The sequence below is a fragment of the Eumetopias jubatus genome, unplaced genomic scaffold, assembly GCF_037043125.1.
Source record: "Eumetopias jubatus isolate StellerSeaLion01/CBP00866 unplaced genomic scaffold, mEumJub1_p1.0 scaffold_2, whole genome shotgun sequence".
NCBI lineage: Eukaryota > Metazoa > Chordata > Mammalia > Carnivora > Otariidae > Eumetopias > Eumetopias jubatus.
In genome coordinates this window covers 190,731,340-190,743,654 of record NW_028274808.1, presented here as the reverse complement: position 1 = coordinate 190,743,654, position 12,315 = coordinate 190,731,340, and the positions used below count along the sequence as shown (strand labels likewise).

The 12,315-nt window shown below is 41.4% G+C and overlaps 1 protein-coding gene across 1 annotated transcript in view; it reads right to left on the bottom strand.

Moving 5' to 3' along the window:
• FBXL5 (F-box and leucine rich repeat protein 5) overlaps positions 1-10,822 on the bottom strand; it is a 44,949-nt gene extending 34,127 nt beyond the window's left edge. Inside the window, exons 1-2 of the mRNA XM_028088269.2 lie at positions 10,658-10,822; positions 1,228-1,443 (exon numbers count right to left, since the gene is read on the bottom strand). Coding sequence (XP_027944070.1) covers positions 1,228-1,443; positions 10,658-10,741 — 300 coding nt within the window. The 5' untranslated portion in view covers positions 10,742-10,822. The remainder of the gene's footprint in view (positions 1-1,227; positions 1,444-10,657) is intronic.
• Positions 10,823-12,315: the final 1,493 nt, after the last annotated feature.

Sequence of the window (12,315 nt, the reverse complement as noted above, 5' to 3'; positions counted from 1 at the left end):
AAATTAAATCTCCCTTCCATCACTACCCAGTACCCTACCCTCACCCAATTGCCCACTTCTCCACCAAGGAGTTACTGTGTCATCTTCCAGACACTATTTCAATATTTTTGAGAATAGTCTTCCGGCTTCAGTCTTCTCTTTCCCTTCAACCCATCCTCCTTGCTGCAGAACAGTCTTTCTAGAACACAAATCTGTAAGTGAAAGGTGTGTGGAGGTTTGACACAGTTGCAACTTAAGTCCATGTTTCACCAAGCCAGAAGGGAGACTGTAAATGAAGATCAAATTTCAAATTTCTAACAATATGTAAACATAATTAAAAGGAAAATCTTTCTATATCATTATTCTAAACTACACTCAAAGACGGCTAATTTTATGTTATACAATTAAAAATTGTCCTGTTTAACAATCCCTGCACCCTAAAATATGGAAAAAGGAAAGACAGTAAACATTATAGCTAATATTCAATTTTTAAATAAATAAAATTTATAAAATAAAAGTATTTATTCACTCAATCTCACCTTTAGTCACTTTAGCCACCAATAACTGCATTTATTATAGCTTTCTTTCAGGCGTTGAATAAATATTACCAGAAAGTAAAAATTTTATGGTAATTAAAATTTCAACTTACAAAAACAACTTTAAGATTTGAGGAGGAGTAGTCACTATAAAATTTTATATACAGTAACGAAGAGGTAACTGACAAAGATTCTCATCAACCTGAGACAGGCTCCTCTGAGCCCTCTTCTCAACTAGGCCTCAACCTTGAGCTCTGTCCTTGACCCATTAGTCCAGTTTTAGCTAAAGTCATTCTGAGTCAGTTTAGCAAAAATCCCTCTACCCTTGGCATCTGATCATCCTCAGTATCTACCCACCCTCAATATCTTATCACCCTGGTGTGCCTTCAGCAAAAACCCTCTTGAGTCAGTCTAGCAAGATTCTCCCTAGCCTTGATGTTTCCTCTTAGTAATTTTCCTGACCCCCACTCTGCTCCTTGGCTATAAATCCTCAGCTATCCTTGATATATTCAGAGTTGAGAGTCTGATCTCTCATCCCTACTGCAAAACCTAAATGTAGTAATGCCCCGAATAAAGTCTTCCTTACTTCTTTGACAAGAATCAGAATATTTTTTCTATAACATAACATCGTTTACTATAAAATGCTAACACTTTGTCCTGACATACCAGCAAATGACACAAATTGTGATAAATACCCATTTTTGTAACTCACCTTGACATTCTTCAGTCCCTTTTCAAAGAGGCTAAGCATCTCAGAGAGTTTATTGTCAGAATGTACATTATAAATGGTCTGGCTGCGTTGTTGAAGCAAACCAATAATGTATTCGTTTTCGATCTGCTCATGCATTTTGAACTCCTTAAAAGTAGCATACAGAGACTGCAGAAGAGCACGGAAATCATTGTTGTTGGAAAAGTTTGTTTTAGAAAGCTGAAAAAAATTTAAAAAGAAAGGCATAATAAATATATGTAAATATGCACCAATAAAAAATATTCAAATGCATTCCTATTTAGTGTTGTACATAGCAGAATACCTCCCTTACACTTGGTTCAAGTACAAATACGGGAAATTCATAAATTAACAAATTATAATGGTATAATAAAAAGTACACTAGGTCAGGAAGACACTGGTTTGCATTCTGAAGGGCTTGATACAGTTAAATGATGCATGCATCAACACATCACATAATTTCTTTAAATAAAAGGGATTAGACCAACTCCCTCCAAACCTACTGTTACTCTATATACATACTAAAAATACAAATACTCTATAAAGTTGTATGAAATTTTAAAATAATTGTGTTAGGATAACGTTTTAAGTGTTTTTGTCTTTGTTCAAATGCTCTTTATGCTATTATACTACTTTTACAATGTAAAAATTAAAAAATATTATAGTTTGTTTAAACTTTAATATCAAGATGAGTCTGATCTGTTCCAGAAATAATTATAAAATATTGAGTTATTAGAAGAATATTACTAGATGATTTCAGGGGAATTGGTTTTGGGGTTTTTTCCTTAAGAAAAATGGGATAAACAGCAGCTCACTTAAGAACTCATGTACTTTTCTGAGGTAGAGGCATTGTAGTACTACAACATGGAAACCTAGTACATCAGCACATGAGAAAGTAAAAGGACTTGAAGGAAAGCTACAAATCAATGAATACAAAGAAATATATATACGGTCACTTTCTTTAATTCTACTACTCAACCAAAGAAAATGACTATTCAGATGTAATTTTAATTTTTTACATTTAATGGCAATTAAATTCTCATGTTTAAATGCATACATCTTATCAAGAAACTTGATTCAAATTAAAGCTCAAAATAATATTCAAATCCTCCATTACCTCCACTGCCGCATTAAATCTACTTTCTATTATATCAACTCAACTCCAGTTTCAAAATTCATTTTAAGAGGGAAAATCTGATGACATTAAAAACACAGACCATAAATGGAGGGGAAGAAGCTACTAACACCACACTTCTAGACTTGGTTTGTCAAGTCTGATCCAGTATTCCTTAAAATGGAGTAGATTCTAAGCTGTCTCAATCGCCCGTTCTCAGCAGGAGGAGCAGGCTTAGGACAAAGCATCAGAAAAGATGGTAGACTCCTCGAGCAGAACTATTCCATTCTACAGAACAGAATTAACTAAGTATCTTATGGAAAACGCACTATAGGTTAGGTATTAAGAATCATTTACAGGAACCCGGACCAGAGTCTCTAGGATCAGATCCCAGTTCTATCATTCACTTAGCTGTGTAACCCTGGGTAAGTTACTTTTCTCCTTCAATGTCTTAGTTTTTCTTCTTGGTGCTAAATGAGAATAACAACAACATCTGTGCTTTATTTACATGGTTGCTGTGAAATTAAAATGAACTGGTGCTTAATAAATATTAGCTCTCACCATTTTGAAAATTAATCATTCGTTTTTATAAATTCATGCATTGTTTATTCAAATATTTAATGAGCAGCTATTATGAGCTGGGCTGCTTCTGGTACTCGGGATAGATACATCAGTGAGCAAAACAAAGTCGATGCCTTTATGGAGCTTACACTCTAGTGAAGGGAAGTAACACAAGGAACAGCAGCCACAGTAAATAAGTAAATTGTCGAGAACAGGGGTTGGCAACTTTTTCTGTAAAGGGCCTGACAGCAAGTATTTTAAGTTCTACAGGGCATACTGTCCGTAGCAACTATTTAATTTAGCTGCTGTAGCATAAAAGCAGTCTATGAATGAGTATGGCTATGTTCCAATAAAACTTTATTTATGGACAAAGAAATGTGAATTTCATATAATTTTCACATATCATAAAATATTATTCTTTTGATTTTCTCCAACTATTTAAAAATGTAAAAATCATTCTTAGCTCCTGAGCCAGACAAAAACAACAGGCAGAACAGATTTGGTTAAACCAATGTTGTAGATTTTATCCTAAGAAATGCTACACAAGACCACAATAAAATTTACTAGTGGCTCATCTCAGCAAATATTATTATGGGTCATTTTGTTTATATTATTATTTAATTAAATTTTTAATTAAAAATAAGTCTTAGTAGAAAGAAGAGATAAATCTAAAGAAAACATGATATCAGCTATACAATTTTTAAAAAACAAAAACCAAAGCATGGCAAAAAAATAAATAACGCCCTCATATGACTTAAGGAAAATAACATTTTAAAAGACATGCAGGGGGGCGCCTCGGTGGCTCAGTCATTAAGCATCTGCCTTCGGCTCAGGTCATGGTCCCAGGATCCTGGGATCGAGCCCCACATCGGGCTCCCTGCTCCGTGGGAAGCCTGCTTCTCCCTCTACCCCTCCCCCCTGCTTGTGTTCTCTCTCTCTGTCTCTCTGTCAAAATAAATAAAATCTTAAAAAAAAAAAGACATGCAGGAAATTCTGCATTCTCACTGGATTGTTAGAAAATCTTCAGATTTAATAACAAGCTAAGATAAGGACCAGGCTCATACTACAGATTGAGAACACAATTAGATGTATAAAAGGACTCTACATTATTCATAGAGTCAATCCAGCTTAGTGGCTAAAAGTGCTGACTCTGGAGCCAGATTGCTTAGGTATGAATCCATGTCTGTCAGCAAGTCACTAAATTGCTCTGTACCTCAGTTTCTTCATCTGTAAAATATGGCTAATAAGGGCGCCTGGGTGGCTCAGTTGGTTAAGCGACTGCCTTCGGCTCAGGTCATGATCCCGGAGTCCTGGGATCGAGTCCCACACCAGGCTCCTTGCTGAGCAGGGAGCCTGCTTCTCCCTCTGACCCTCCCCCTCTCATGTACTCTCTCTCTCAAATAAATAAATCTTAAAAAAAAAAAATATATGGATAATAATATTAAATACCTAATAGGGTTCTTGTAATAATTTAATAATATATCTAAAGAATACAAAATATAACCTACATTAAGCCCTACTTGGGTTTTTCTGTTATTTTTATAGTTAGCCCAAATAAAACTATCATTAGAAGTCCTTGGGGCGCCTGGGTGGCTCAGTTGGTTAAGCATCTGCCTTCGGCTCAGGTCTTGATCCCAGGTTCCTGGGATCAAGCCCTGCACTGGCCCCCTGCTCAGCAGGGAGCCTACTTCTCCCTCTGCCGCTCCCCCTGCTTATGCTCTCTGTCAAAGAAATAAATAAAAATCTTTAAAAAAAAAAAAAGTCCTTATACTGGGACACCTGGATGACTCAGTCGATTACGCATCTGCCTTCAGCTCAGGCCATGATCCCAGGGTCCTAGGATAGAGTCCTGCCTCATGCTCCCTGCTCAGCGGGGAGTCTGCTTCTCCCTTTCCCTCCTCCTCAAGCTCTCTCTCTCTCTCTCAAATAAAAAAAAAAAGTCCTTATACAACCCAAATCACTTTATCTCCAGTTGAAATGAGCAACTGTTTCAACCTGGTACTAAAAGTCAGTAAATTTAGCAGCTAAAAGATAACCAGAGCACAATTTAACTTTTTAAAAATTTGTTTATATGAATTTTTAAAATTGTTTACTTCTACGAAGTTATTCAAACATACAAACTTGATTGAGACAAAAAAAAAACCTAGACACTAATATCTGTGACCATACTGAAGTCTATGATGCACTACGTACTATACTAAGTATTTTTAGATTAAGTAGGTATTAAAATTCCCATCTTATAGATGAAAAAATGAGGCTCAGAAAAAAATAACTTGCCCAAAACCATACAACCAGTAGACAACAAAACACAGATCAAATCTCCAAGGCTCTAAAACTTATTATGTTCTTTCCACAAGATACAATATTAGTCCCAATCATAAAGCTATCCTTCCAATCCAACAGAGTAAACTGTCAGAAAGAATGCTTGCTCTCAAGCGACAGTTCTCACCAAGGGACAGTTCTGTGCCTCCCCCCCAGGAACTAATGGGCAAGGACATTTTTGATTGTTACCACTGCAGAACTGCTACTGACATCTAGTGGGTAAAACCAGGGATCCAGCTAAACATCCTACATTGCACAGGACAGCGGCCACAGAAAAAAATCATCTAGCCCAAAATGTCAATAGGGCTGTGGTTGAGAAATGCTACTCTAAAGAAGTGTTTTTCAAACACATGTAACCATGACCTTTAGTCTGAAATACAGTGCAACCCAGACACACACATATCACAGTTACTTCAAACAAATTTCAGGAAACAATATTTCCCTCTCTACCCTGTGCTGTACTCTAATATTTACTCTTCCATTTCATTTTTTAAACCCTGTTTCTGACCCACAAAATTGATTTCATGACCCACTAAAGGATTATAGGACACACTATGAAAAACACTCTACTACAGTAGGATATAAAAGTTCCTAAATGACCTATAAATTTGTATACTCTGATGGCTGGCAAACTCAAAAATGAACCTATATAGAGCAGGACACACATAACAAATAGTAACAACCAGTGACACGGTATCTCCCGTATTTTGAAAAGATTTATAACTAACTTTGTCTCAGACACTCTACAACCTAAAATCCTACAGCCTGCCTTCAAACTGAATCAAAAAATTGTGCGACTTAAAGACTAGATTAAATAGATATGAAAAATAGTACAACAAAAACCGAAACACTATTACCCCAAATAAATTTTACTTTTTATGTACTCAGCCAAACAATGCTTTGATTCAATCAAGGAAGGTTTATACTCAATAAAGAAACCTCAATTAACCGTCTAGTCAAACTAACTATACAGAGAGAAAAAAACTATGGCCCAAAGGTGAAATGTTCTGAATAAAATCATGTAACAAGTAATAAGTAGCAGAGCCAGTAAGGTAATACAAAAAAACATGGGCTTCAGAAGTGGGGGGAATCCTATAATTAAAATTCAGGCTCTCCTAATTACTAGTTGAGTTGGGTAAGTTACTTAACAAGTAAGTCTGTTTCCCCATCTTTAAATGATGGGTAATACTTGTCTCATGGGGCTCTTATGAGGATTAAAAGAAATAATGTAAGCATGTAGTAAGAAGTCATTAAATTCCCTTTTCCTTCCTCTCCTAGTTTTCAATTCAATATTCTCTCTAATAAACCAACCTTCCCAATGCCAGTCAACAAGAGTTTTTATAAGTATGCAGAAAGAGGAAAAAAAGGAAAACTAAATTCTTCATAAAGCTATACTCGTTCAGTTTTTTTAAATAATCTATTCCAATTATTATGAGCTTATTTCCCTCCTAAACTTGTCATAAAAGGTCCTTTATTTATAAAATGATAGCCAAATGGCACTTTTAATATCCTTACCTGAAAAACTTGGGTACTCTATAAAAGCCTCCACCACTTTAAACTTTTATAACTGGCTTATATGTAAGTCTAGGAATCTCTGTATTATACACATCCTTAAAACCACCACCTACTGTATTCTCAGAACTCAGCTCAAGATCGTTTTAAGACCAAGGACGCCTGGGTGGCTCAGTTGGTTAAGCGACTTCCTTCGGCTCAGGTCATGATCCTGGAGTCCCAGGATCAAGTCCCAGGATCGAGTCCCGCATTGGGCTCCCTGCGCAGCAGGGAGTCTGCTTCTCCCTCTGACCCTCCCCCCTCTCATGTGCTCTCTCTCTCTCTCTCTTTCTCTCTCTCAAAATAAATTAAAAAAAAAAAAAAGACCGTAAGACCACTCCTGACACTTTAATGTATAGCTAACTGTACACTTCCCTCCACTCCCACTATACTGCATTTGGATTTCCACCTTAGCACAAATATAAGATTGTAAATTCCACTTCTCACAACGCCAATGCAAGCTACTGACACAACACAGGGCCAACGGACAGTAGAGACTCCAAACTTACTGGCAGAATTAATTTTGAGGACAAGAGGAAAGACTGAAGAATTGGAGTAAACTGGAAAAAGGATGTCATCCAATGAAATGTGCACTAAATCACCCCAATTTGGAAGGTCAGTGAATTAGAAAAAGATTTCGTAACAGACTGTTAACCAAAGAAATTTTTCAGAAACTACTCTGGTTTCATACAAAGAAAATTAAACTAGAAAATCAAGATCCTGACTTGGGTTTCCATCTGGATCTATAACTAACTGCTGATGTAAACTGGGTCTAGCTAATCTAGGCCTACAAGTCCCCAGCTAATAAACTGAAATACCCCTTCCTTTACCTACCTCAAAGGACTGTTCGGGTAACAGTGAAAAGTCTTTCCATAAAACTTTATATTAGAGGAAATCCGAGAGCAAAGGATTAAATTAGGTATTACACAGCAATATTTAAAATGGCCTAAAAGAGGGCCGCCTGGGTGGCTCAGTCATTGAGCATCTGCCTTCGGCTCAGGTCATGATCCCAGGGTCCTGGGATGGAGCCCCGCATCGGGCTCACTGCTCAGCAGGAAGCCTGCTTCTCCCTCTCCCACTGCCCCTGTTTGTGTTCCCTCTCTCACTGTGTCTCCCTCTGTCAAATAAATAATCTTTTTAAAAAATTAAATTAAAAAAATAAAATGGCCTACAAGAATAAATTATTCTAAGTAAACTAATCTAAGCATATAAATGATTGAGCTGATGCTAGTAAATACATGGATGCTTCTAAAATATATTGTACTTGAAAAGTTTGATACTGGAAATAAAACTGACCACTTTACAATTACTGGACATTCAGAGTCAACACTTAGAATAAAGTGAAAAAACATAGCTTGTATCTTTTTAGTTTGAATACAAAAACTAGCTCTCATTTTATAAAGTTCTACTATAGGCTATTTGGGTTGAATATCCACGGTCTTTACAACCGAAAGATGGTGAAGGCAAAACTTGAGATGACAAATGAATAAAAAAAATAGTCCTTTAAGATTATTCAGCCAGCATTTAACACTTATTTCTCCACCCTAGCTCCCAAAGGACATCCTGGGAGAGATTTCCACAAGCTATTAGCATCAAGAAGAAATCTGGATGTAAAATTCCTATACATTTTCTTTTTCCCCTAAATCACCTTGGTCTCTGATCCAGAGTTTGGAAAATTGGACTTTTAATCTCCTTGATGAATATATACAACAACTTCATTAACTACATATAATTAAAAATTAGTGATAATTTTGACTTATGCTATGTCAAATTGAAATTGCTTTCTTAAATACTGCAAGAGGAAACATTTACTAAAAAGAAGACTCAGGTATTTTTATTTTTTTTAATATTTTTATTTATTTATTTGAGAGAGAGAGACTGCAAGAGAGGGAACACAAGCAGGAGGAGTGAGAGAAGGAGAAGCAGGCTTCCCGCGGAGCAGGGAGCCGGACAGAGGGCTTGATCCCCAGACGCTGGGATCATGACCTGAGCCTAAGGCAGACGCTTAACGACTGAGCCACCCAGACGCCCCAGGTATTGTTTTTTAAAATGGCACTGTATGAGGCTGGTTAGTCTATCACATAACTAAATAAAATGTGACACTTAACTATTATGGAAGAGTCACAATCATTTGATGAAAGTCACAAACTCCCTAGGAAAGTGTACACATGCACAGAAATTTCTATAACAATTTCAGGTGCTCTCCAGGCTAAACTGCAGAGAGGATCGACCTCCCATTCCATCAGTCCTCACTAACTTTCCCTTTTCAATTTTGAGAAAGTAAAAACCCTCCCATTTTTTAATTTCCTGCAATTAATAAATGCTGTCAGAATAACTAAGTTCAAAAGCCAGAGGAGATAAAAACACTACAGCAATCTAACTCAAAAAATTCAGGGTTACACAGCTTAACGTATGGCTTACCCATTCCTTATGCTTCTCCTGGGTTAATGGCTCTCACCCTTGGCTGCACACTGGACTCACCTCAGGAACTTTAAATTGTACTTGATGCCTGGGTCCCACCCTGAGAGAGGCTGATTTTCAGTGGTTCGGGCATCGGGATTTTTAACAGCCTTTAGGATGCTTCTAGTCAGCAGCCAAGGTTGAGAATCACTGTCCTGGACTGTCCTGTTTAAACCTGTATCTGAATCAGGTCTTTTTTAATTTTCAAAATGGAGGGAGGAAAAGGATGGTTCTGAGTGCGTTTTAAAGTGTTGGTTTTGAATGTGGCCTAGCACTGAACACACTGGGCATCCACCAACTACCTCCCTGGGCTCTAGGAACCCCTCTTTTCTCTCAACAGTGATTCTGCTTAATGCTATGTAATTTCTGAAAATTCATCAAAGTTGATTTCTATACTTGAACAACAGTTGTTTAAATGTTTTTTTATTTGGCTCTGTTCTACACGAAACAGGACTGCCTGAAATTTTCAGGATATATGTGGACTTCCCCCAACGTAAAACTGATAAAAAATGTGGACGGCTTAATATTGTTTTACGATCATTAAAAAGGCCCTGCACCATCTCCAGCAAAGTGCTTTTTCAGTTAATGCTGCACCAATTAACAGTCCAAAAAGGTTCTCACAGTTAAACCAACTTTTTCCGAGGTCCCTTTTATTCGAGTCCACGTTAAGAATTCCAACAGAGAACAGCGGTCTTATAACAAAATTTACATCGAGTAAATAAATGCTCCAAGACAAAGTTGCAAGGAAAAAGATAACCATAAATGAAAGTGAAGCTTCTCCAGTCCCTAGACCAAGAAACCTGGGTTTTCTTCCAAATCAAGCCAGTGAAAAGCTGGGGCGTAAAACGAGCTGGGTTGGGGGAAGCTGCCCGTTGAGCCAGGAAACAAGCTAGAGGTCCGGAGGCATGGATGGGTGTTTGCAAAGAGACTCGGAAGCCCCCAAACCAGCCAGGAGCAGGATGAGGGGCGGTGGTGCCGGGGGAGGAGGGGGACAGCTGCAGAAACGGTCCGCCCCAGGCGGATAAGAAGCCCAGCGCAGGTAGCCGGCCCGGGGTACCCGAAGGTCGATGGGGCGCCAAGGAGCCCCTCTCCCTAAGAGGGCGGGGGCAGGGGCGGGAGGCCCAGCGCGGCGGCAGGGAGCGGGGCCCGCCGCCAGGGGCACGCAGCCGGGCCGGAGCCGCGCCGCGGGCCCCGAGGGCACGTCCGAGGCCGCCGGCCGGGTGGGGGCGCGGGCTCCCCCGAGAAGGTGCGGGGGAGCGAGCGCGGCGCTGACAGCTGCGCAGGCGGCAATCCGCGCGGCGCGGCCCCAGGGGCTGCGGACGCGGCGCAGGCCAGGCCGCCCGGGGACCGGCCCGCTCCTCCTTTCGGCCCGCGCTCCCCGGAGCAAGAGGCCCCGCACACCGTTACCTTGTCGCAGTAGAGCCCCACCAGCTGCTTCATCCGCCAGTGTGGGGCGGTGAAGACGTCCACTTCTTCGGGGAAGGGCGCCATCGCCACTGCCTCAGCCTCTGCCTCAGCAGCCGCGGCCGCCGCCTCTCCATAGACACCCTCGCCGCGGGGCAGAGGCGGCGCGCCCCCCTGCGCATGCGCCCGCCCCGTCGGCGCGCGCGCCCGGCCTACTCCGCCAGCCCGGACGCGGGGACGCGCGGGCCGCCGCCATGCGGTCCCCGAGGCCCACGTGACCGGGCTCGCGGCGGCGCTCTCACCTACCTCCTCCGCTCCTTCCGTTCCTTCGCCCCTTCGCTTGCCGAGGAAAGAAACCAAGTCTTTACCCAATTTGTTTCACAACATCAAACACATTATCTGGAGGGATGGGCTGTCGCTTTGGGGGCGCTCTCAGCGCTGCCGCTACGCCCACCAGGCCTTGAGGGCAAGGCAGCCGAGCACAATGGCCGCGCTCAGGCCGGGACCTCCGCCTGGGCGCCGCAGACTGTGACGCCCATCTGCCAGGTGGCTGTTCTGTGCCCCACCGGGCTCTCCTAGACCACTCTTTGCCCCCCTGCCATTCCCGAGTGGCAGGCTCGACTTCCCTGCCCGCTGGTCAAAGGCCCCGGCGAATGAATGGATGGACCGGGACTGAGGCTCTAAGAACTTAGGACCCACGGAGAAACCGTGCCGCGTGAGCGGACTGGACACTGGCGGCACTTGTGTTCTGGGTGGGAGCCGAGCCTGGGTCTGGGGGCAGGGCATCATCTCCTCCAGAGCGGGCCGGAGGGGAGGGCAGCGTGGAATTCTGGAGCCTCCAAGGAAGGAAGGAAAAATGTGCCCTGGGGATCCAGGAGGCAGGAAGGTACCTCAAGCACAGGAACACCAGGTCAGGGATGTCAGAACGGCCTCAGGTGGTGGGGGGAAAGGGCGAATTATCGCAGAAGGTTAGTGCGGGAAAGAACCTTGGTACACATACTAATATTTTAAGCCGAGACTCAGGGAGAAAGGAGAAAAGCAAGGTCACTGCCAAGAAAAGGGTTAGCCTCTTCCCACAGGTCACCTTCCCCCGCCCCAGCTGTCGAAGAGACCTAGGGAGACCCTGTTACGGGCTCTACTAATCATGACCAACTCTAGACCGGTTGCCTGGAGGGCTAATGGACTCATAGAGAAATGGGAGGAAACAGGAACGGCTAAGAGTCTGAAAGTGTCTGGTTATTTGCTTAGTGACTATAAACTGCAGGAGGGCAAGAACCAAATATGTTCTGTTCACTCCTTATATCCCTATTATCTATCATAGTTCCATGACAACATAGGGGTTTGATGAATATTCAAGAAATCGATGGAGTCGAAGGTGAGAAAGAACCCTGCAGTAGAGTGCATCTGTTTATTTCTAATGCACAGACTGGACATAAAGTTAGACTCCTGGTTTTGCCAGATAGTGTTTGTAGGACTTTGAATAAGTTACATGAGGTCTTTGTGCCTCAGTTTCCTTATATAGAAAATGGGGACAAAACCGCTATGGACTAAATGCTTGTGTACTCAAATTCATTTGTTGAACCCCCTGCCTCACCATGTGATGGTATAAGGAGGTGGGCCTTTGGAAGGTAATTAGGATTAGATGAAGTCATGATGGATTG